The sequence below is a fragment of the Fundulus heteroclitus genome, unplaced genomic scaffold, assembly GCF_011125445.2.
Source record: "Fundulus heteroclitus isolate FHET01 unplaced genomic scaffold, MU-UCD_Fhet_4.1 scaffold_70, whole genome shotgun sequence".
In the NCBI taxonomy this organism is placed as follows: domain Eukaryota; kingdom Metazoa; phylum Chordata; class Actinopteri; order Cyprinodontiformes; family Fundulidae; genus Fundulus; species Fundulus heteroclitus.
In genome coordinates, this window is record NW_023397143.1 from 1,103,136 (window position 1) to 1,130,092 (window position 26,957).

The 26,957-nt window shown below is 40.3% G+C and overlaps 1 protein-coding gene across 1 annotated transcript; it reads left to right on the forward strand.

The window, feature by feature from the left end:
- fgf10a (fibroblast growth factor 10a) lies at positions 1 to 26,957 on the forward strand. The gene is made up of 3 exons (XM_012876369.3): positions 1 to 616; positions 20,235 to 20,338; positions 26,198 to 26,957. The coding sequence occupies exons 1-3, from the start codon at positions 217 to 219 to the stop codon at positions 26,399 to 26,401; spliced, it is 708 nt and encodes a 235-aa protein (XP_012731823.1). The 5' UTR covers positions 1 to 216; the 3' UTR covers positions 26,402 to 26,957.

The window sequence follows — 26,957 nt, forward strand, 5'->3', positions numbered from 1 at the left end:
CCCTGCGCCAGCCCACTGCCGTCAGACTTTTCTCACCCCAGTTGTTCCACAGGTTTCAACACCTACCGTCCCAGTGAGATTGCGGGTTCCCAGACCGAGGAGGTCTGGTCGGTGGGTCAGGGGGGGTTTTTCTCCCGCTCTCTTTCCCTCTCTCAGCACCCAGCTCAGCATGCCCCAGCCCCTGAGCACCTCCACAGCTCTCCCAGCTCCACTACCATGTGTAGATGGACAGTGACACAAGGTGCAGCGGTCGCCTGGCTCTCCTCCTTCCCCTGCCGCGGACCTCCATCACTCTTCTTGCCCCTGAGCTTTCTCCTGCTGCTGCTTTTGCTGGGACCCTCCTCTTCGTCAACAGACTCTGAAAGGAACCATGCGCCACGGGCGACTCCGACGCCACCTTGGCGGGAGCCTCTTCTCGCATCCTCCGCAAGGTTGCCAAGGGCGACCAACGTGTCACTGTCGTCTGCGACGGTCGTCGGGCGACACGTGCGAAGCAGCTACAAGCATCTACAGGGAGACGTTCGCTGGAGGAAGCTGTTCTCCTATCAAAAATTCTTCCTTCGCATTGGCAAGCATGGGAACGTCAACGGCACCAAAAGAGAGGACGATCCGTACAGTAAGTTAAAGTTCTGAGCTCTCTTATGGCCTGTTTTAAGCTCTTACTGGATAGCCCGTTAAAACTCTTCAGCAGTACTACTGCTAAGGCGTATAGATTTTTGGGGTAAAAGTTAAAGGTTTTGCATAAGCCACCAAGCACAAAGCCCCTACTGTCAATGACCAAAGGCACAGAAGTTCATCTTCCGCTCTTTCTCATGAGTTTATCTACAAAGAATTACATCTCTTTGTTTCTTTTTTTTTTGGAGCAAGCACGCACATTGAGACAGGTGACTGGGCAAAAGAACAAATAATAGTGCTGCATGCCTCCAGCCTTTTTACCATGTGCGGAGGCAGAGCATATTTGTCTGACTACAAAGGGCTTGGCAAAAGAAAGCTTGACAGAAGAAGAGCAGGAGAAGAAGAAGAAAAAAAGAAACTAAAACAAGTAAGCCAAGCAGATAAAAACAAAGAAGGGGAGAGAAACCACTGGAATCAATTAGAAATCGCCCATAGAAAGTCTTTGTGGGAAATATCTAAAGCAGCTATTACCGAACCCCGTGGGGAGGATGACAAGTCCACTTACTTCTCGCTGCTATTGTGCTGCAGCTCTAATAGTCATGGGCATATGCTAAGTTTGAGGTTTTACCGACTCAGATGTAAAGTGATCTCTGCCTCTTTCTCTAACTGTGCATTTTTCTGGGCTATGAAATATGATTTAACCTTGATTTATGCTGAGAGGGGTCACTGAGAACCCATGGTTATTTGTCAGTGCCACTAAGCTTCACGTTCACCCAGCTGTCCCACTCCATGCTGGCTCCAGAAGTATCTTGCACCGCCAAGATACTTTCTCTGGCTTTCCGACTGCAGGTTGTGTGAATTTACGACAGATAAATGGTGTCATGCATGACTGAAGCAAGCGTCCAGTCTGCACACCGACAAACCAAAATACCATGAAACTTCCAACATGCAAGGCTTATCACAATCAGTTATGGCTGATCGCGGGCAGACAATCAGCTGTTATCATTCTGTCCTCCGCAACTTTTATCTCGTAGTTAAACACATCTGGAAGTTGTCCAAGACTGCCAGAGACTTCTGGCCTCTGAAGAGCTCAGAGTAACTCCGCGGCCTCAGGGCACATTGACAGTAGTTGCTGAGGGAGAACAGAACATTACTCCCACACTTACCTTCCCTGATTTCCCTGCCAAGTTTACTGAATCCAATGGATAACATCTGATAAGCCAAGATCATTTTAATTTTTTTTTTATTAAATAGGGTGTTGCTGCAATTTGTGTTCTTCATGTTCATTCCAGACTGCATGCTGACTCCGTGCGCCTGTGGGGAGTCAGTCTAATTAGAAATACACCATTCAAAAGTTTATGGCTGATTTCCAGTCTCAAGTTTTTCTCTCTTTAACAACTAAAATACAAGAGGTTTTGTAGTTATTAACGGGTCAGATTACGAGCAGATACATCAGGCCGCAGCGCGAGATAATGTACTAGTCTGCCTAAAACAGTGTTTAGCTAATAGGTTATGACTCAGGAGTAATTTGAAACAGTTTTTAACATTTTATATTTGGAATTAGCATGGTTAGCGAGGCTAGCGTAACTAAAGCCACTGTCTGTGTATTCCCCAGAGAATGTAGATCCATCTCTTAACTCCTGAGAGATGCTGGCAACGATTGAAACGGCTCAAAATGATACAAACATCATTCTACCTTCCCGTTAGCTGCTTCAAGTCTTGCTCTCCCTCGCTCTCTCGCAGCCTGGATGAATCATAGTCACGTCTCAACTTGCTGAAAAATACCGTTTCAACTTCTGACATCTCAGTGATTTCGATGACGTTAAACACCTCAGTGATGCAGAAAACGTCTGCATTCACTGATTGGAAAATTACTTTTTGGAAACAACCAGCCAGTTGCAGGGTGTTGCACTGTTTGCAGTATCGGTGTGTCTTTACCTCTCATACACCGTCATGCACATGTCATGGGTGTCCATGTATCTGTCCCCTGAAACCTTTGGAGGATATGCCTCCCCTGCTGCACACACACTCACACACACACACACTCACACACACCCAGCTAAGCACAGAGAGGCCACTCTTGCACATGGCCTCCATATGGCAAAGCCCACTTTTATTAGGGCCAGGGCCAGTGTGAATATGTGTGTGTGTGTGTGTGTGTGCCACTTAGACACCAAGTTTTTGCCAGATATGGCTGAAGGAATTTCAATTAGCGTCTCTTGCTCCCTCCCCACGCCCGCAGTGCTCTCTGACACACACGTGCACGTGTATAGACGGCTTTTACACACACAAACATGGAGCTCCACCGTTAGGCTGCAACGTGTCACTGTCTGTAACGGCATCAGTTCCCTGCATTAGAGTCGGTTGATCAGTCTGAACAGCTCTTGTGCTTTATTGTAGTGGGAAAACGTTAGGAGCAATCTTAAGAAAGAGAGCCATGTCGCAGGTTTTCGTTCTTGTGGATTCAGTCAGAGTTTGCATCTTTGCACAGGCCTGCATGTAAAGGGATCTGTACACTCCGTGCGTTTTTTTTTTTTTTTTTTTTTTTGCACAAGCTCTGAACAAATTGCACCCTTCAAGCTAAAGCAAACAGAAGGTAACTTAATTCTGCTTGCTTGTCTTTGAACGTAAATTTGGCTTTTCACTCCTCACGTTTCATGTTATTCACACGACCTCTCTTGCTCAGAAGTTTGCACACCAGCGCTTTATGGACACACTTTTCTGTCCTTTATTACATTTCAGACCATGACTGTGAGGATTTTGTTGTTGATAGAAGCAAAACAACGGCTGCACACACAGACCGAAGAAACAAATTGCCTGTTTGATGCAACTTCATGTAGGGCTCTTATTAGAAACAAATCACCTCCCTGTGTTAATGTAACAATAACTGGAGTCGGCGGCAGACATTTTGAAACGGGCGGCACACACTGAGGGGGCGTCATGGGGCAACAAAAAAAAGACTCTTCAAAATAAACTTTTAGATTTATCAAACCTTCATTCTATTAGTATCGAACACAGTTAGTGCAAACCAGATTTATGATCTGTTAGGATCAGTTTGTATCAGATCAATGGATAAAACTGCTGCTTTGGAGGTTTTACTCTTAGGATTTTTTTTATGCCTTGTTGAAGGGGCAAACTGTGCTGTTTCTTCATGGGGCAATTTGACTCCCCACCCAAGGAGACTTGGCCTGGGGGGCACTATTAGCACGCTGAAAAAAGTCAGTTGCTCCCCATTCACTAAGCATGCTTAATTGCCTGTCCAATCAACGGAGAGAAGTGCCCACCGGTGTTTTGGAATGTGTTAGCACTCTGGCCACATATGCCTTTGCACTGGGGCTGGCTAATGATGCTAACATGGATGAATGATCCACCTCATCCAAATCTGCACTTAATTAAAGCTCTATTTCATGTTTTCGTTTTATTGAATCTGGGATGCATTTGATTGTCCCTGGTTTAAAACGTGAAACACTTGCAGGTATATTTGGGCCATTTATGAAATGAACTGTGTAAAGCACAAGACCAGACAGATTCATATATTCTCAGTTCCTAATATCTCTGATAAGTTGAATATGGAAAAGTTAACGCATTTCTTTTAAAATGGTGTTCTTTGGGGGGAGAGGTGTCAGCGATGTTTTAACTCCGGTGTCGAGACTCCCCTTATTCAGTCAAGCCAATCTGAGCGTATCAACATGGCTGCACAGAGCGCATAATTCTGGGTTTAGTCCACATAATGTAAATGTGTGCTCAGTGCTGCTTACATTTTTTCCTACTTTCCCTCATTTGCTCTGTGCTCATCTATCCATCTCACCTCATAAGGCTCTCACAATGAGGCACTCTGGTCTCCATGTGAATGTCTTGGGGGGATGTCAGGATGTGATTAGCATTGATCCTGGCCCTGACCAAAAGGCAACAAAACTGTCCTTGTTCTCCTTCCTCTGTGTTGTCTACATTTCATTCACAGACAAACAGATAAAGCAATAAAATATATTATGGGTGTTTGAAGTTTGACCACAGTTTGACTTCACTACAGCCACTCAGACAGTAAATATTTCCTCCACTGATTTTTTTACTTTTTTTAACCTGTGTTTTTTGGAGTTTTTGTGGCTTTAAGATGCCGGTTAAACATTCCCATGTGTAAAAGACTAAATTGGAATTAGATTACACGCAGCTCCACAGCGTTTTGTAGACTATTGAAGGAATTTTAAAGATATTTTTTTTTCTAATGCCCAACAAAATCTCAGTGAGGGTCGCTATAAAAGTAATAAAAAATTAAAAGTTGTATTAGTGCACCATAATGTATACATCTAAAAGACAATACCTTGTAAAAAAGATGATACAACACAACCTTTTTATCACTTAACGAGCACAAACCTCAACGTGTTTTATTCAGATTATCCGGGGACAGACTGCTGGGTAGGACACGAAAAAAGATAAATGAAAACGAAAAATCTGAAAATTACAACTTGCATTTTTAGTCAGCCCACTCGACTTAATACTTTGCAAAACTACCTTTTGTTGCAGTCACAGCCCATATTTTGGGGTACGTTTCTGCCAGATCTGCACACGCAGAGATGAAAGATTTTGCCCACTGTTCTTTGCAAAATTGCTCAGTCAGATCTTCAGTGGAGAGCCAAGAGTTGCCTCAGATTCAAATTTTAGATTTACATCTCGACTTTGATTGAGCCAGGCAAACTATTTTACGTATAATAGACCCATACTTACACGTGAATATACTTTCTAGACATCTTATCTGTGGCTGTATGTTTAAGCTTGTTTTCCTGTAAGGTAAATCTCTTATCCTCTCTTCTTTTGCAGTCTGTAACAGGATCTCTTTTAGGATTGACCTGTATTTAGTCCCATCCATCTTCAGATCATCTCTAACCAGCTTCCTTGCTCCTGTCAAAAATAGCATGCCAACAGCACAATGCTACCAACATCATGTTTTACAGTGGGTAGGGTGTTCCAGGTGGTTTTCAGTGTTAGTTTTCCCAGTGTTTACTTTGGTCTCATCTGACCAGGGCACCTTTTCCTACATATTTTCTATGTGGCTTGTAATGTGGCAAGTCTTGGCAGCTCTCCAGTTGTGCCATGCTCTTTACATTTCTGGGTAATGAATTGAAGAGTGGTCCATGACAGATTCAAAGCTTGGGCTGATGATTACAGCCTAACTCCGCTTTAGACTTGTCCTCAACTTTATCCTGGACCTGTCTGCTGTGTTTCTTGGTCTTCATGGTGCAGTTTGTTCCCCTAATGTTCTCCAACAACCCTCCGAGACCTTCAGAGAACAACCGGAGATCAAATTACACTTTGTCCTTTCTTCTCTTCGGGTGAAAAAGTTGGACAGAATTTTTCAGAGTTTTCAGAGTAAAGGAGGCTCAAAATATGCAACACCACTTTTTCAGATTTTTATTTAGGAACAAGATCTCAAAACAATGTAACATTTTTCTCCCAGTTCACAACTATGTGAGACTTTGTGCAGGTCTATCACGTAAAATCCCAATAAAATTCATTTTAAGGATAGCGCGTGACAAAATGTAGAAAAGGTAAAAGGGTGTGAACACTTTTGCAAACCACTGCAGACGTGCGACTTATTTCCCTGTTTTTTGTGGTTACGTACACGCCACAAAAACTGTACTCTTCTTTGTAAGTGCATGTAAATTTGTGAACATAACATTTGGATTTATAGGTCCTTAAAAACTCGTAGGTGTCTTTATCTTTGCTCTCAGTGCTGCAAACCTTTAGTCCCTCAGCCAGTTTAAAGCAGAACAAAACCTGGAACAAGAGGTTCCCATTCTACAAATCCTTACTATCCTCGAAATTATTCCAAGCCTCCCCATCCTCTCTCTATCTGAAAGTCTCTTATTCTGCAGCCTCGGTCTCGCTGCTGCCTCTCTGCTCTGAGGAGCATGTTTAGAGTTCTCATGGGAAAAGGTAACAGTGTGGCCCATAAAAGAGAGTTATGAGGTGGTACTGGATGCACCGAGGGTTAGTGTCAGCGTTGCTTTTCATTTAGGATTACTTTGACATCTTCATGGACTCTTCGCTGCGTCGGCTGTAAATAAAAGTTGTGTGCAACTCTCGCCGCAACAACTTGTTCGTGAAACATTGAAGTGAGTGGTCTTGTTGCTGCCGGGGCCTCATTTAAAATCAGCGGTTATGTTCGCTCTGCAAACACGAGAAACTACACCGCGGCCAATCCTGCTAATATTTGACATTTGCCTTTTATGGGAGAGTCTGGCTGGAAGCAAAATGAAAGAAACCATTTCAATTTCTTGACAAACTCATTCTGTTTTGGTTGTTACATCCCCCTTTGCAACATGTTTAGAGGAAATAATTTCTCTGTATGTGTTAAAACTATAACGGCAGTTTAAATATTTGTGGTTTCAAACGTCTTCTCTTTAATGTTTGTTTAGTATCTCAAATGTAGTAGGGATCTGGTTCAGATCAAGCCATTTATTCATCACGGTTCCTTTTGTTTGTTGAGCAAACACTTTAATGTTCAGAGAAAACTCTACATTACACTGATTCTCTTATAAAAGAGTCATGTTCCTATTCATTTGAAGAAGCTCAATAGGTTTCATTATAAGCTGTTACACAACAAATTCTCTGGAAAAGGATTAGAACAAAGATATGTAGAGATCACTGGTGTTTGTCAACTTAACCTCATAATGTTGTACTTCTTCAATAGTTTGCGTGTTGTCATTTGCTCTCAAATTTGTTACAGCATAATTTTTTTTTCAAAAGATCTGACAGAATATGAATGCCATTTTCATAGAGAAACTTTCCCTGTTTGGCAAACTTTGGTTGCGTCCTGTAGCTTCTTAACAAGCCATACCCGTCCCTGCAACTGCCCTCCTTCATCTGCCCTGTTCAGGGGTCTCATTCCATCACAAACACAGGAGTGAGTGCGATCGCCCAGAGGTCAAGACGTGTGAGTGCCCTTTAACCTCATTACTGCCCATGCAGGGTCATTTTCGGAGCACAGAATGGCTGATACATGGGTCCTGAAAATCCCCCCCCCTAATAAAGAATTCCCATCTAGATAATTAAAAAGGTGACGGGAAACATGCTAAAGGGTGGACATCTTTACCTCAGAAGAGAAACGACTCACTGCATTATGATTTAGGCAAATATTAAGGGTATTTGGACACTGAGAAGCAAATTGGTATAATTTGAATTTGTCGTCTGATCCATTCACTGTCTACCACTTATCTAAGGGGTTCCCAAGGTTTATAGGATACATAGCCCCTCCAGTGAGTTCTGGGTCAGCAGTAGTTATCCTTCCAGGGAAAGATATCCAGGAAATCTCTAAGCTGAGGCGCCTAATCGATCAGTCAATTACGATCAGATTCCCGAAGCTGGCTCTTTTTGATACGGCGGTACAGCATCTTGCCAAGATGAAGACACTCATCAATCTCTGTGTATAGGTATGAAGACAGTCACCCTTGAAGCTCACTTCAACCACTTGTCCACGGGATCTTGTTCTTTTGGACATGAGCACAGCTTCTCGTGAGCATAGTGCAAAATCAGAATATAAATCATGACTTTTGCAAAACCAGCAGCTTTGCAGGAGTTTGAAATGCTTGAACCTACCAGCTATCGTCCTCAAGGCAGCCAGTGCTTCTGTGATCGTCCACTGGAGGTGTAGAAGCCACTGGAGCATGTGAACAGAGCAGCTCATGCTTGAATCCCAGGATAACATCTGCTCTTTCTGTTTCTTGCGTTTTCGTTTAAAAGCACGTAGAGACTCTCCTTGTTAATATCTCATCTATTTAGCATCTCCTGTATCAATGGCTAAATGGGCCTCAGAATGAGATTCATGAAACGGATGCAGTTTTTGGATCAATATGGTTAAACAGAGACATTCCTGTCTAAATGGCTAGTGGCTATGGCTGCTGCAAATGGCAAATACAAAATAATCGGTCTCCATCCCCGTTAATCCATCAGCAATCCGGAGTTATCCAGAATTTTTTCCATCTTATTGTATCTTCTGAGTAATTAACCTCATCGATACAGACCACACACTATATGATAACATAATTCATCATTGGAACATTAAAATAAATACAAATTTTCACAAATCCTGATACTCTAAATACTTTGTCCTTTAGTTTAGCCCTTTGCCTTGTTCCGCCTTGCTGTAACGGTCAGAAAAATCACAACCAGGTTATTTTACACGTTTTGTTAAATTAAAATGGAGTTAGCTTTGCTATCACTAAGAAGTCTTTTGTAAAATATTATGTTAACTGTTCTACAGATTTATCATATGATCGCGGGCTCCACATTCATTGGGGAGTGTCGGTGAATTTGAAGGCCCATTGGCTGCTTCCCCTGGTCCACTGGCTCAGATTTGTCAGCAGATTTTAGATTTTTTTTTTCTGTCACTTTGTTTGTATGTAATAACTTACTTTTCTAAGGGTCAACAGACGGCTAACTACTCTCTACAGTTTAATCCCTAAAAGACTAACCTCTGTATACAGCGGGGTGCGAAACATAGAAACTGGACCAAGAAAGCGGAGGGGGGAGAAGTAGAAGTTTTTCTTCTTTGAAAAGCAGAGCTTTTTTTCTTTACGAGGAGTTACAGAGGACAACGACGAGATCTCACATTTTTCCGTCGCTGTTTACATATTTCCTGTCTTCGCCGCTTGACACTTCCCCCATTATTTCACGCGGTTGTCGATTACTCTGGCAGCTACGACAAGACAGAAATAGGAGTCAGATTTATGTATGCAGTTCTGCCACAAACTCACACCAACAAGGAGCCGCCCGATAGAGTCTATAAAGGCGTTCAGCAGCAAATCCTCTTTCTTTAAGATCTTCCTCTGCTTTGAAGGTTTTTGGCTCCCGGAAAAGATAACTAAAGTTTCCATTCCACAACAAGCCCATCAAAGTCTGAGGATTTTTTTTTTTCAATGACAACCTCTTTTATTCATTGAGTTTTGTAGAGTTTTTAAAAAAAAAAAACTTGCATCCCCCACGATTAGAAAACATAAAAGGAGATTAGGATGTTGTCTGCTGCGCAGCTAGTTTTCTTTGACTGCATGGAAGTCTCAAGTGTGCCAGGAATCATGCAAACCCACAGAGTCTGTGTTACTTTGAATTTTAGAACTGTCCTGCATCATTATAAATGTGTCTGAAGTGCTGTTTGCTGGTGTCCAAATGTCAAATCGTTGCTATGTTCACTCCGGAGTAAACAGCGAGCGAAAGATGTTTGCAAATTGCAGCGACACACTCATCTATGTGGTTTGGCGTTTGGCTTCGCCTTGGAAAAGTTGAAGCCAGGGGCGCTTCGATTCAGAGACCAACGCAGCTGAAAAGTGAATACACAGAAAATGACTCTTTAACAAATGGCGAGCCTGGTTTTCTGTGGTGTCTGAAGCAGTCTGGGGGCATTGTCCAGATGTTCTAGCCTGGATTTAAGCCTGTGCAGCAGAAAACAAATGTAACGCAACGCTGAGTTCTAGTTTTATCAGAAGAAATCCAGTGTTTTCCAGCCCTAATTTCAACATTTAGCTTAGTTTAGCAAGTGATTTAATATCAAACTAATTTGCTTTGGTTTTTATAAATGCAAAGATAAGGTGATGTGATTGGATCTACACGGACCCTTCATTGGTTAGCGCTCTTGCCTTAGCGAGATCATGTTAAAAAGTTTATAAGTAGTTAATATCTTAGCCGCCTAGTCCAACTGAGCCAATACTAAAGTGGACTTCTACCATCTTTAACCCATTGTGAACTATGCGTGCAAATTCTCTCTAAATCCTGGCTTACCCAAGTGGTTGCATGTAAACAGCCAATTCATGTAGATGCATTTAATGCACATACCAAGAATTGCACCATCTAATGGTCCGAGGTGTGTCCAGTTCTGCCTGATTTCTCTAATCTGCATACTAGATACTTAAATTTATAAGTATTGTATGTACTGCGTTCCAGTTAATCATCTATACCTCATTTAGATTCTGTCATACAGCAAAAAACAGAAACATTATCCATCCATCATCTTATCTGAGATCGGGTTGCAGAGGCAACAGGTCCAGGAGCAAAACCCAGACATCCCTCTGCCCACACCTTTAACCATCATCTTTCACATAGTGTTATATGCACAGAAGCTGATGATTATTTCCACAATAAATGGAGGTAGGAGGCAGAGCACCATCTGCAACCTGCCTGTGTTTAACATTTTCTGAGAATGAAAGATGTGAAGCATTTTGCATCAGATAAAATGTCTGATTTAATATTTAACTTGTGTAAAAAGCAACAATAATGAAGAAGTTTAAGTGGCCGCTATTTTGTTGATTTTTACAGTCTCTTCTTTATCGGGTAGTTGCTCTGACAGGAAAACTTACACGTCTTCAGTTATCCGTACTTGTTTCATACTGCCGGAAGGAAGATTGTTGGTTGTTTGCTGCCTCCTTCCTCCATTTCTTCTGTAAATAATCGTCAGCGTCTCTCTAAATAATCTCTCAGCGCAAACACGACAACCTTTTAGAAAAAAAAAAAAATCAGAAATACCATTCGCATGAACCAATGTGACGTTTTTTGGAGCTTGCACATTAGAAGTCCGCTTTTGGTCTTCCGCCTTCTCAGGCAAGCTGTTGGCTTTAAACTCCAGAAGCAATTCATGGGCAGTAAAGCAGTCAGAGGTGAAGACTAGCATGTGTGATGCATAGCATGCAGGACTGCAGCCAAATAAACACACACACACACACACACACACACATACATACAAACACACACACAAGCGGGGTAATTTGCTGAAATCCCTAACTACCCAGCTCAAAGAGCCAGACCTTCCAGATGCCTTTCTGGACTCAGATCTACCTTTGATGATTCAATTAAAAACTTTACTTTCAAGCTCTGTGTGTGTGTGTGTGTGTGTGTGCGTGTGTGTGCTCGTAATTGCAGTTTAGTGAGGACATTTTTTTGCGCATTTTACAAAAAAAAATGCGCAATGAAGTAAGCACCTTTTTCTGGTCCTCACTTCTTTTTTGGGCTAGGGGTTAGGTTTGGGACTAGGGTGTCAATTAGGTTTAGGTATGTACTGGTATTGGTCCTCACTTTGTATTTTAAACAAGTAAGTGTGTGTATGTGTGTGCGTGTATACTAAATAGATTAGATGATTAGATTAGATTCAACTTTATTGTCATTACACAGGTACAGGTACAAGGCAACGAAATGCAGTTTAGGTCTAACCAGAAGTGCAATAGGAGCAAGTGCAGGATAAACAATGGTTCCATAAGTACAAGACATGGGTTTTTACTGAATAAATATAGAGATGGATACTATTATAAACAGAATTTTACTAATAGATTTGTCCTATGTATATAATATATAGATAACTAGTATTGTGAACATAAATTTACAGCTGGATATGTATTGAATATAATATACAGGTATTACAGGTGGAGTTTTACAGATATGTACAATAGCATAATATACAGATGGTTGTTATTATAACAGAGTTTACATGTACTATGAATATATGTACAGATGGCTATTACTATAGGCAGAATTGTGAGCATGATATACAGGTAGCTATTACTATAAAATTAATAAATAAAGTTTAGACAGAAGCTATTTACATTAATACAAAGAAAGTAGATGCTAAGCACAAAGACTGCAAGCTGAAAATTGTTTGGCAACAGCTGGAAGGTTGTCCGCAACAACTGAAACCTGCAGGATCTCCCCCCCCCCCACACACACACCTCCCTAGCATTACACAGCAATCCGTGCAAAAACCTGTCAAAACAACAGTTGGGCAACATCACGCTGGCAGCTGAACTGTAAATGAAAAATGTGTGAAATGCAGACGACTGTCACAGCGCTTTTCCTGAAAACATAACTCCTGTCGTGTCAGGCTTGTGAGTCTGGAGAGAAGCCGGCGGATTTGGTGCTCTATCGTGTTACAAAGTCAACCGTGCGAGAGAGAGAGAGAGAGAGTGAGAGAGAGAGAGAGGAATCCCGGTTTCTCAGGTGGTTGGGGTTTTTCTCTCCCCTCAATCATATAACCATTAACATCACAAAGAATTTGTACTGGTTTCCTCTCGGTTGCTCTTAAACGTGTGTGACATAACTCGCTGTGCTCGGTGAAGTCGGCTCAAGTTACGCAGTTTTGTAGAGGAGTGTAATACGTTGCAAGACTAGCGTGTTAAATTAAAGGTTTTTCGCTTAATCGATTTGCAGCATTGGATTTGAGTTAAATCATCACCTTTTAGTACAAAGAGCAGTGTTGCCTTAACTCGGTGATGTCAGGAGATTTAAAAGAAAAACAACATCACAGGCACAAAATTGAGCTAAATAATGTAATAATGCTCTTCATTCTGATAATTATTACTGGAAATAATTAGGTTGAACCCCATCTCATGACTGTCCCAGAAAACAAATTTAGGACCTCTGAAGTTTTTGTTTATAGCAGTATGTTGACCATATTGACAATCAGCCAGCGGCCTTTGTTTTCTCAGCTCAGTCGAACCCGCTAAGCCAAGCCGGGCTTTGATGTGGCCGTCGAGCGCAGGATGACACTGATGTCAACCACATCAGTCTAAACCAATACCTCCGTGTTCCTTAAAGCGCATAATATACAATAGCTTCCACTACGAGCCGGGGTCTTCGCCGACTAATCTGCGCTGCCGGGGGATGTTTGTTCTTTCTCTTTGACTTCATAAAGAGCTGGAAACATTCAACTTAGCTTCTATAACCTTGTTAAAAGCTTGGGTGGCCTTCGAATGCTGTGGCAGCTACAGGGACTATTTTCTTTGTCGTGTTTCTCTGTGATTCTTTTTTTTTTTTTCGTCTTCTTTCATTTTTTACTGTTTGTGCTTTCCTGACAGAGTAGAGGGGGAACAGATATGTATGTTTAACGTTTGTTTTTAAACACATCAGTTGGATCCTTTAACCTCAAATAAAAAAAAAATTGAGATGTTTGTTTGAAAACGAAAAAAAAATATTTCAAGTGTTCCCGAATAATGGAACTCAGCAAAATGTGAATTTTTCTTCCTCCTTTAATTTCTTTAACAAGTGATTGAACATGTCCGAGCAGCAACAGAAAAGAAAAAAAAAAAGATTTCCATTTGTCCTGGTGATGGGAGCTCTTAACACCAACTGCTTGTCAAGAGACAATATTTCAAAATACGCAGCGAGATCTCTTCGGGCATTAGACCCACTCACAGCTGGTCTCCGTGTCAAGGTCACAGAGTGAACAACCGCTTCATAATCTTCAAAAAAGCCCCTGAATAAACAGTGAAAACATTTTCACAACCTTCCTTAACCTCTAGGTTCAGTTGGAGTCTCAGTGACCGTGTTTCCAAATGGGGCCATCCAGAGGTCGGCAGGACGTTTACGTATGTGTGGGTTCTTCTGTGTATATGTGTGAGTCCTGATTTTAAAGGCAATGGCTGCATTAATCCATTCTATGGGCTGTAAATGGATGTTAGAAGTAACCATGTCTGTCAAATTAATGCGGATCACTTAAGGTGCTGCATAAACATCTTAGCAGCCCAGAGAGTAATACTGTACTTTAACAAAAAACAGACTTTCTGTGCTAAAATACCTTCTGTGACTTTGTACCTGAGCTGCAGCTTTTAAGATAATTATTTCATCAGTGGACTGTAGGAATAATTTCTCTTTGCTTGGGGTGTGAAAATAAATTTTTTGGGGGGAAATTTTTAATTTGACTCCAGTAACATATTTAATATTTTACCTTAAATTGATCACTTCTGCTTTTAACAGCATTTTACATTTGCAAAAAACATGTCTCTCCAGGTGTAAGCCTTGAATCAGTTCAGTATTTTAAAGCCCAAGATTATTCTTGTTTTCACGCCTGTTAGTATTATTTCTTTATTGTAGTTTAAGCTAGCAGCATTGCTGGAGCTGTGATTCATGGTATAGCGTTTGATTGACTACTCCAGGATCCTTGGTAACCAAGTGCGGTTTTGTAATCCTTGGTTAATACAGTAGTTTCTGCCATTAAAATCTGATGGGTTTTAATCCACTGCAAAAAAAACCCTCAAAAATATCACGACCATGTGAATGAGCATGTGAGACTGTGAAGCTTCTTCTAACGCACAAGAACCATCCGCAATGGTGCCCCCCAGGGATGTGATCTCTCCCCACTCTGCTGCTCTCATCAAGGACAGTGACAAGTCTGTATACAGACAAGAAATGGATCTGCTGGTCCACTGGTGCAGTCAGAACCACCTGTAGCTTAATCAAAACAGACCAGACCAAGACTTCAAGACAGTGGAGATGATTGTGAACCTTTGGGGAACACCCAAACCAGAACTGGTCCACAGCAGACAACACTGTGTCTGCTGTGAACCAGTTCTGGTTTCTTGGAACCTCTTTTTCTCTGGACCTGAGCTGGTCTGCAGACATGGACACCGTTCGAAAGAAGGTCCAGCAGAGATTGTACTTCCTTTGGAAACTCTACGTTGCCTTCCATCTGCTACACTGCCATTATTCAGTCTGTTTTGTGCACATCCATCACTGTGCGATCTGGTTCATCTACAAAACAGGACCGGCCCAAACTGCAACAAACAATTAGCTCTGCAGAAAAGATCATTAGGGGTTGACCTTCCCTCCGTCCAGCAGTTGTACAGGTCTAAGGTCAGAAATTGGGCAACTAACAACTCCACAAACCTCACATATCCTGCACACAAAATGTTTAGACTTTTATCTTCAGGTCAGCGCTACATAATGCTAACAAAAACAAGCTGCCATAGAGACGATTTCTTCCTCCTGGCTATTACTCTGATGAACAGTGTATGTAATATTACCATGCATATTTGCACCAATCCAACCGTGTGTTCCCTTTTCGCGAAAAGAATCTATACATACATATTTGCAAATATATATCAATATTTATTTATACTTAAAATGTCTTCATTGAGAGCAAAGTGCAACCAAAATCAAAAGCCTTGTTTGTGTGCTCAACCTTTATATTTGAGATTATATCTGAATCTGATTCAGAAATAGCGCCACAATGCACTTGCGTGGTGACAAAGTGTGAAGAAAGGTTTTTGCATGGTTGCTTGAATGGATTAAAGTTCAGCCGAGTTCTTTATGGAGCTGAAATTTCCCCGGTTGCTCCAGTTTCCTTAGACTCCACAAAGATGCAAAAGCTAGGTTTGATTTCATACTGACCCAACAATGGATGGTTGCCTCAGCAGCCAACGACCCCGGAAAAGGAAAAACACTAGGGGATTCACAGAAATACGCAGCTCTATATCGAGACACATTTTCTTAAATTGTAGTTTTAAAAGTTTTTACTTTTTACATTTCTTACATTCGCCCCTCTCGTTTTGCAGAAATTTGATAAAATATTTACTTTTTGTTTGATTTGCGTTAACTGAGCTAAGATTTTGGGTTAAATGTGGAATGTAGAGAAATTATTTTAATACAAAATTACTGATGGAGATAGGCATTTATAAGATAAATAACTTAGTATGCCTTTTTATTTACGGAGGGACATGTTGTGCCCACACATGCAGGGAGAGAACATGCAAGGCTTTTCTCGCTTGTAACAACTGCACCGCCGTGTAGCCCATAACATCAGTGACTGTTCGTTCCACACAAGCAGCTGTGAACGCTGCGAGCAAGTTTTAGATATGACAGAGTCACAGCAGATCTAACATTTGACTTTAAATCTCACCTTAAAAAGTGTTAAATCCACAAATTTGTTGCTTAAACATCAGGTTTTATTCATTCAAACTTACAGCCGTGCCAGAGTGACGGATGGGTTTGGAAAGGCAAACATTATCTCAGCTTGCTGTTATGATATTTATATTTTTGCACTGTTACACACAGGTGTTTGCCCCCGGTAGTTTGTGAAAAAACTGGCAGGATAGGTCTATAAATTATGGAAACCCCGCATTATTGGTGCTGTCAGTTTTGCGCCATGTTTTTTTAATCGTCTTTTGCACTTTAACACATAACAACAAATAAAAATGTCTGTGACATCATAGGAAAAAGTAAACAAAAATCATGGAATTCCCTAAATTGCATAACACAATTAGCTGAAGTATTTAAAGCTTGTGTATATGACAAGTGCATTTGTTGGGGGAAACCTAATGGTTCCATCTGTGTTGCCCGATCGTAATCTGTTCCTCTCTGAGTCCTTTCCATAAACCGAGTTGCTGCAATCTAAGCTTTTTGTTGCAGCCTGGAGATTTTACTCACATGCTTCTGGTTTCTGGTAAAGGAGCTATAAAAGAGCCCTGTGCTTTTGGTTTCTGACAAACCACATCAAACAGGGGGGGAGGGAAAGGGTTTGAACAGGTGGAGCAGCTTTGCGCCAGCACAGACAGATCTTATTTTGTATGGATCACAGCTCAGAAATGTCAGCTGTGGAGCAGTGAGATGGAACATTTTGAACCTGATAGATCAGTGTTGTGTTGCGGTGCATGTCTGGCTGAGTAATGGACTTAACTTCAGTGTGGCAGCATTATGTTCTGAGAGCTATGGAGTCGGGTTACGCAATGATTCCCTTTTTTTTTTCTCTTTTTTTTTTTTGTAACGGAATGAGTCAGTAAGTGTTTCCACATCGTGTAGCATCAAAAAAAATGGTAAATATGGCCAAAAACCATTTCAGAGATGACATAAACACACAGACAAAAGCATTTTCGAGCAAAGCGTGCGGCTGCATATCGTCCACATGCACAAACTTTCTCTTGAGTAAAAGCAAGAGCAAAAATGTAATCAGAGTCCTATCCAAAGAGGACGTATATGACTAATTTACTTCTTTTATTTTATTAAATTTTTTTGTGGCTGTGGAGCAATGCTCTCAGGTTGCTGTAGGTTGATTTTAGCCAGTTTATTTGTCTGAGCAATCACAGCAGAATAGGATTTAAAAGGAGGGATAAAAGGAGGAAGAGGACATCGGGTACAAAAAGACGCCTTTGACAGGTACTCGTCCAACCTCTACCTAAGTTAATATGCAAGTTAATATCTCTTCCCTCTTGGCTGGTATACACAAGTGAATTTCAGAGATATTCTAAGTTGATTTCAGATAATTCTGCAACTAGGCTCAATTTCCTACTCGTCCCGTTTGCTAATCCTTTCAAACCCCTGATAGTTTTATGGCTTGATCTGGCGACTTAAGGACGACAGAAGAAAAAGCCGCTGACCACAGTGTAAACCAGTAATTGGTTCACCTTGAAAGCCGATACGGCCGCCTTGACCTCCCGCCAGTCAGGCAGTCAGAAAGCTACTCTCAGTCCTTTCCGTATGCCTGCTGGCTTGCCTGTGCTTCCATGGTCAGAAAAACAAACATTGCAAATATGTAAAATAAAAAAAAACGTTTTTCCTGGCTTGCAGTTTGCTTGCAGGGCATGCAACCCTTGAGCGAAAAAGCAAGTGAAGAGAGGGCAAGAGGCACATCTGAGCTCTCAATGCAACTCTGAAAAAAAGAAGAGGCAAGACTCTGATATCAATATGATAGAGAAACTGGGACAGATCATGTTCTTTTGTCTTTTAGCTAATACATAATATTAATCAGAACAAATTGTTGGAAAAATTCTTAAAAACAACCACGTGTTACGGAGAATAGAATAAGAACAGAAAAGCTGACAAATAACGAAGACGTGATGGTAAATAAATACATTACTAAATTGAATTTGCCCAGTTTACAGCAATATAATATGTGTTTTGCATGACAAATATGAAGAAACATGAAGAAAAAGCAAGACACCATATCTGGATCTATAAAAAAATTTAAAAAGAGATTAGAATAAAAATTATTGACATGTATCAGTCTGGGGAGAGTTATAAAGGAATTTGTAACGTTTTGGGACTTTAGTGAACTTCTGAGGGCCAATTTCCTCAAACAGGGGTGAACCTTCCCAGAGGTGGCTGGCACAACAAAATCATTGAAATAGAGCATCGATAACTCATCCAGGAGGTTAGAACCATGTCTGAAGCACAATAGACCACACTTGCTTCAGTCATGGACGGTGTTGAGTCAACAATAAGAAAGAAACAGGGCAAAAATGGGAGAGTTAAAGAAAATAAAAATGTTCTGTGGACTCGGAAGACAAAACTGGATCTTATTGGAAACAGCATTTTTGAAAACAAACATCATTCTGACGGCCATATGTGTAATGTTCTGGGTATGCTGCGTTGACCAGTTATCAGGTTTAGGGAGCATTAAGTTTTCACATGGTGCATTTTTGTTTTAGATAGATTTCGACTCTAAACGTCTTCTAGAAGACTGTTGTGAGTGTGGAGGTTTACTGTATATCTGTGAGGTTCACAAGTTGTTTCATGGCACACAAGAATGCACTACAGAGGGTCAATAACTCCATCCAGAAGATCCTCGGCCACCCACTTCCCTCCCTGAAGAACCTCTTCAAAACTTGCTCTGTCCATCCTGGACATCAGGTGTTTGACCTGCTGCCATGGCGTTGCAGATACAGTTTTCACAATAGTGCCATACCTCTAATCCAGGGGTTCCCAAAGTGGGGGTTGCAAGATGATCCAAATGATGATGCACAATTTCTGAGCTTACAATATCAGAGATATACTTGTTTTAATATAGCAAATTTACGCCTTTAGTCATGGACTCATCAGAAAAGATCCTAGTTTTCTTATAAATATGTCAAATAAATCTCAAAATGCCTGTGTTTTTTGTGGAAATGTACTCCTGTGTAGCAAATAATTTATTTTCTTTAATCTACAACGGCCATAATACTATTTTTCTTGTTTTTGTTGTTGGAAAATACGAGAATAAAGTTGTAATATTGTGAGAATAGAGTTACACAATCATTTCAAAGTCCTGAGAATAATAACAATTTGATGCTGATTTGCTAAAGATTTAACATTTCCTTTTTGTGAAATTGAAACCAAAATATAGCTCAACAAGATGCTCAACATTCCTCATTTTAACACAAGGGGAAAACTGAGCTTTTTTTGTAAGAGTTCTCATAAAATGACTACTTTATTCTCGCAATTTTTATGACTTTAGTCTTGTAATTTCCAGAAAGAAAAGAAATAACCCCTCACCCCACCAAACGGGGGTCACCAGTCTCTGGCGCTGTTATTTTGGGGGTCGCAGGCTGAGAAGTTTGGGGACCCCTGCTCTAATTGGGACCTCGCTTCTTTGAAGAGGGCCATGTGCAATATGCATTAGGAATTAATATTTTTCTGATTCATGGCTGCATCATTTATGCACGGTATTTTTCTCTCTACGTATTTTTTGTTCATTCCTTCATGCACCTAACATGAGTGAGCGGACCAATTTTGTTGCACTACTATACAATGTAGGAGTGTACAATGACCTTATTTTTAACAAATCTTAAATTAATGAAATCATCATTCTTAATGTACTCTTTGTATTCAATTCTCTTTGTCGGAGATTAAAACGTGTTTCATTATCAGAAACATTTCAGTGTGACAGTGAAACAAACACAGATGAAATATATCATTGGGTAAATTCATTTTGGCTGCACTGCACGGTTAAAAACGGTAAGCTTGCACTCTCTGTCATAATGTGGTGCTAAAAGAAGCCACTGCCCTACAATATCTGATATTGATAGAATACAAAGTAGAGTTTCTGTATGCAACAATTTCATATCAGACACTTTACATACAGGTCTGACATATTACCTTCTTTGTGTCCTATCCACCAGGTATTTTGGAGATCAAATCTGTGGACGTGGGAGTGGTGGCCATCAGGGGCCTCAGCAGCAACCATTACCTGGCAATTAGGAAGAACGGTGTTCTGTACGGAGCGGTGAGTTCTGGCTGTAATATTCTCACATTGAGTCAAGTCATTTTTTTTATAGAGCACAATTCCTATGACAGTCTCACTGTAAACTCAATGTGCTAATGATGTCAAAATAGAATATAAACACTACCAATGAAACCTATCAGAAATGGCCTATCAAGTGACTGAAAAGCGAGTAAATCTAGATTTGAAAGAGCAAATACAAGTAAGATCACAGAAGGTCAAAGAAATAAAGGAAGTAAAAATAATAATGCAAATAAAAAAAGTTGTATTTCCAAAACCGAATCAAATGGGCTTACTAAAAGCTTGAGGTCTTGTAGGGAGAGTTCCAGAGGACAGGACCATAATCACATAAAGAACTAATTGCTAAACTAGACTTGATTCTAAACAACAGGTTTCTGGTTCTGGGTATAACAAGAATCATTTGGTTTTGGTTAAAAGCCTAGCGGCAGCGAGTTGTGTCTGCAGAGGTTTTTATGGTGTCCTACAGAGATTTAATCTAGTAGAAATAAATGCATCAATCTAAATCAGGTTGTGTCAGAAGGGATCTGACTTTGGAAATGATTCTGAGCTGATAAAATACAGATGGAGGTATACTATACGACTGATGCACTTCTGAAAATTAAGGTTTTTAACATGTTCACAGGGTTAAATTACTTGTTTTTTTTGTGTTTTTTTTGGCCGACTTTTCAGCGACTACAAAAGCTATTTCAGTTTTTCCCCTCATTCAACTTTTTAAAAATTTTTTCAACCAACATTTGACATCAGTGGGGCAATCAACGAGATTATTTTCAAGGCTAATGTTATTGGCAGAAACATGCATACACAGGAAATTTGTCTGGCTAAAATTTACTCAAATTGAAGATTTTCTTTTTTTTTTTGAGAGGGACCAAACGTTATGTTTCGTAATAACTTTTCCTCAATTTGAATACATTTTACTCAGACAAATTTCCTGTGAACAGTTGTAAGTCATCGGCGTATAAATATTAGGAGGTTTAATGGTGTCTAATGAGAGAGCAAAGAAGACTCATACATGCCTTAAACAGAAGAAGACCAAGAATAGATCCTTGTGGAACAGATAGACAAACATTAACCCTATCAGACTGAAAGTTACTAATAGAGACATAAAGCATTTTGCTCATTGAGAACAGAACCAGTTTAACCTAAATTATGTTCAAAAGGCTAGAGTACAGGATGGCCATCTGTCTCAAAAGATGCACTGTGGTTGAGGCGAACAAGAATCGAAATTTTATGGTGATTAAGACTTATTTTCAAGTCTAACCAGGGCGTTTTCTGTGCTGTGGTTGGTTCTTAACTCGTGTGAACTTCCCTTATGCTGATTTACGAGAAGCATTATATTTTTGACAAGAAACACTAAATCCTAAAAAAGTCCAGCTTAAACGTTAAAGTGTATTAAGTGATTTACTAAAACACTTTTATAAAACAATGAGTAAGGCTTCACCACTGACTGTTCCAGAAAAAAGGAACCATAGTTTGTCAGCGTTAGCTCCCCCTGTCTCTGCCCTCCATTCAGAAAAAGGAAACACAATCCAGCGGGTTTTTTCATTCTGCCTCAGTCCCTCGAGGAGAGAACCCCTCGTTTCATCCGTTTTCTTCTGCTCCTTCTTTTATTTTGAAAGACCTGTTTTCAGCGTGTCTTTCTGAAGCCCGCAGAAAGAAAAAAAACCGCAGATGAAATGACATAGGTGTCGGAGAAAGGAAGAAAAAAAAAAGGGGAGATTTTGTTGCACGACCTGAAACAGAATTCCCATGACGTCTTCTGCCCGGTGCAACACAAGCCAACGTTGCCGGTTGACTAGTGAAGGGCTGGCGTTCGATTACACTTGATGGCTTTGCACAGTGACTTCTTTATCCGGTGGTAATCAATTGAAATCATTGTTTCGTTGCGTCGCCAGATAAGATGTCAAAAAAACGGTCCTAATTATGCTGTTTGATCGTGAATTTATCAGCGATCGCTGCACAGCGTATTGATTTCATTTTAAAAGCTTTTTCTTTGGAAAAAAGGGGAAGATGGTTTTTTTTTCCCTGCTTTTTAGATCTGTATCTTTAAAAGTAAAACGGTGCTGCTACCGTAATTTCATTTAATTGCATGAAAGACATGGACTCTCACACACACACACACACACATACATACAAAGTTGAAAAGCTTCACAGCGTCTGTTGAATATTCTTTTGCTTTGAGGACATTCAGTTTTACTTCTGGAACCAATTTGAACAGCTGTGGCCAGATTCAGAGGGAGAACATGAGACCATGAGCTAGAATGTGTGTGTGTGTGTGGGGGGGGGGGGGGGGGGGGGGGTGATCTTGGAGGCAAGACCATTTTTTCTTGTATCAACTGCATCCAGTTAACTGCTTACTTAAGTGACGTTAGCCTTGAGCACAACGGCAGCTTCCAGTAAACTGACAAACAACCCTCCCTCAGATCTTTTCTCTCCTCGCGTAACGTTGGGGCTCGGGCCGTCGTGTCACATTGCTCTGTACCTGCAGCCAGCCCTAACCTTCGAAATGTCACGCTTTACTACATCCTCTTTTCTGAGCTTCATCCAGAATCAGAGCTCCCAAAGTCGAAGGTTTTACTGCTGGCCTTAATTACTCATGGGAATAGTCCTTAAAGCAATGGCTTACAGTTTGTTGATTTGTCTTGTCAGAATGAACCGAAGGAGGAAGATGTCTTTACGGTGCTGTACAGAGCCAAAGGAGAAGAAGCAAAGAATTAAAAGCTTTTGCAATGTATGAGTTGCAGTCTTTAAAAGGGAAAGAAGAGACTTAAAGAGAAGCAGTCCTTCGCACAATGATAGAAGAGGGAGTCCTTCCTCAAATCCAGTAGTTACACTTAAGCAAATGATATTCCTAAAACTGATGAGAGATTAGGAAGAAGACAAGTAAAAAAAAAGGAGGGGGGGTTGTTGGGCAGTGTCAAAAGAAAACTATGAGTTTTAAAGGGATAATTTATTTAGGACGTGATGTGAATAAGGTTAGAAGCAGTTATTATCTTACCTGTTGACAACCCTGTAGACAAAACATCTATCAGTATAAATCCAGAGTTGCTGATTGAAGCTAATGACTTCAATCAGCAACCATTAGCTTCAATCAGTAGACTGCTGCAGTCTTAGAACAACTAAAATAAAATAATGCTTTATGAGCCTTTAAACTGTTGTCATGTTTGCAATGGTCAGTTTTTTATACAGAAGCCGATAATTATTTACACAGCAGAAAGAGGTCAGAGGGGGTGCACTCCAAACAACCTTCCTGTGTTAATATTTGAGTAGCATTTTCCATACAGTGCATGGGATGTGTTTGTTTTAATTTTTTTACCAAGACTTTGTGCTTTTTGACATCAGGTAAAAAATGGCATGGTATTAATTTAATTTTTAATAAATGTAGAACGCTCCATTGAAGAAACTATATTTGATCAAATTGTGATTCTTTAATTTAAAAATAAAAACTGATTTCCTTGGTAAATCAAGGGCTATGCTGCACATTTTATTTGTTTCTTTTAGGTGCACACTAAAATTTAAGCTGGCTATAAACTTTTCATTTCCTACCTGTTTTTTCTGGCTTTAATACAGACAATGACGGGCCAACTTTAAATAGCACCAAAAAAAAAGAAAAAAAAAGAAAAGAAAAACGAAAAGGTTCAATGTTTGGAGAGTCTGTATTCTGGCCAGAAATGATAAATTTCATTTTCACTACATTTCCCATAGGACGATAATTAGTGCTCCATCTTCAGCCCCTATTTCGTGTTTAAATAAGCATCTTCCGTCTAAATAACCACCCAATGAAAACATGTTGTTTTTTTTTACTTCATAATATAGGTTTTGAATTAAACTGTCATGATTTAGGTTTTTGTTTATTTGTGTTTGGACTTTCCTGGACTAATTAGTTTTCACTCCCCTCAGCCAACAGCCATCTGTCTCCAGCCAATCAGCTCAGATCAGCTCCACCTGCTGCCACTCATTACTGCCAGCTCTGCTCACCTGTTCACCTGCCTACACATACCTGCCTCTTTCATCCAATCACTGCCAGAACATCTTGTCTTGCCTCCTGTGCACTGTCACCGTGTTTCTACCAGTTTTTGTTTGCGCTGCCAACTGGACTCTGTTTCCAGCTGCTTGCTCAGCCTGTTCTGGTCGTTTCTTTGTCGGCAACGTCTGTTCTAGTCATCTCCTGTTTTCATCTCTGGTTCAAGTCTGTCCCTGCCTGCTTCACCTGTTCAAGTCTGGTTCTGCCAGTCACCCCACCTGCATCCTCTGGTCCCTTGCCCATTACTGTCTTCCCGCATCTTCATCCATTTTTTCGTTATTGCATTAAAGGTATTAGAACTAAACTGTAGCTGGCTGATATCGGGTTCTCCTGCATTATTCATAACATAAACTGGACTTGATGATTAAAGTTGGTCTTAGACTATGTCCAATTAACCCTTAGCTTCAGCTTTCAGGTGTAACTAATCTGGATTTATACTATAAGAGAGTTATCAACTAGAGGTCAGATATTAACTGCTATAACATTTGACAGTAACCTATGTCAAAAATTCTACGTTGTTCCTTTATAGATTAGGCATATTGACCTCAATAACGAAAGTATGAGTCCTAATATCCTTTATCTTGATGTTAAGGATTAGCAATGCCAATGTGATAAAGGAACCTTAAAATTTCACTTCTTCAGATAAATATCAGTTTTAAAAGTGTTGTATACAACCAAAAAATCCTACAGTACCACAAAGAAGTACATATTTATTATGTTTCTGTTTGTTGCTAGACTTAACTGTCTCAGATCGTCTAGTACATTTTGATATTAAAGATGATCTGAGCAGATACAAAATGCAGTTTTCAACTCAGGATTTATGTGTGGTCATGCCGCACTTGGGTGGCATAAACTTCCATTAAGCGTTTTGCACTAACTGTGCTGTGGAGGAGGTTTTGCCCGCTCTTCTTATCAGAAGTTTGTATTTCTTCAGCCACATTGGTGGGTTTTTCCAAGTATGCATGGGATGTTTGATGTCAAGCTAAGAAGATCTCAATCAGATTTAAGGGTAGATTTCAGTCCAAAACCCTTCAACTTGTTTTTTGATCCATTCAGAGATGGACATGCTGGTGTCCTTCAGGTTATTGTTGAGCTGGATAACCCACTTGCACTTGAGATTAAGGTCAATAAAATGATTGCTGTAGCTCAATTAGAGATCAGCCCACATTCAAATTAATTACAAGTTCTGTTTGAAAACCACAACTTCAATTCCCCCACAAGAAACCATCTTCGGTAAAGTCCCCATAAATGAACTTCTGCCATTTTTGACCACCTTCAGACATATCAGCTCCCCTTTTTAGTAAACGCTCATCAGTGCACACAACCTCATCAGAGCACAACAGATCATATTATACCCCCAAAACCTCAGAAAAATGAAATCTGTTGTCATGGCCCCTTTAAGATAGAATCATGATCTGAAACATTTACGAATGACAAAAAGAAATCTAGAGGAGCACAAATACTTTTTCACTGCGCGGCTGTTCAAGGCTAAAGCATTTTTGGTTTATTACCAGAGACAACAAAGAGCCTTAACTGCGTATTCCTTTGGGTTTTTGCATGGAATGTGGCTCGAACAATCGTCTTGTAAAAGGGGATTAATCTTCTGCCAGCAGAACGCCTCAGATATGTTTGTGTAGAACCACACTTCATTTTGAGCTAATGCACAGGCTCTGTGTCGAGCAAAGGGACGCTCGGAGCCACTGGCAGCCCTCAGAGATGCTGCTCTTTTCACAGTAGAAAAGACAGCGCAAGCATTATACGTGATTTTTGGCCTTTGATACTTACCCTTGTTTTATTTTTGCATGTTCCCCCATCCACAGAAGGACTTCGGTCCTGATTGCCGTCTAGTTGAACGCATCGAGGAAAACAAGTACAACACCTACGCTTCTGCAGAGTGGAGGACCAAAGCAAACAAGAGCATGTTTGTGGGACTGAACGCCAAAGGAAAGCCGATGAAGGGAAGGAAAACGAAGAGGAAAAACCCGTCAACTCACTTCTTGCCCATGGTGGTGCCGCCACGGTGATGGGATGTATCGGCAAACTGCGGGACATTTGTTGGCGCTACAGTGATGGCCACATGGGACAGATCTGAACCTGGTCTGTAAAATGCACTGAGAAGGAAACAAAGTGAAATATTTGGAGTGGACTGCTTGTTTGGATGAGGACACTTCTATTTTTTAAAAGAAGAATATATATATCAGTATACAATGTATATATTATTTTCAGTTTTAAGTTATAAAGTACACTGGCACAATGAACAAAAAAAGAAAGAAACATTTGTGCCAAAATGTGATCGAATTATTCACATTTGTAGAGTTGTGAAGTGCATGAAAAAGAGATAAAGGTATATTTAGAAACCTGAAGGAAAGCACCGAAGGGAGAAAATAACTTGTTCCTGACAACACCAAGACGAATCTAACTATATCATGTCTCTTCCTCCAGATTTATTTATTTTATGTTATATTTAACAGAAACAAAGAATAGAAGACATATTCTAGTCTTTTTTTCTACCATTTATGCTTCTCTTTTTAAACTACTAATCAATTAAACCTGTATAAATAAAAAGAATATATTTGTCTG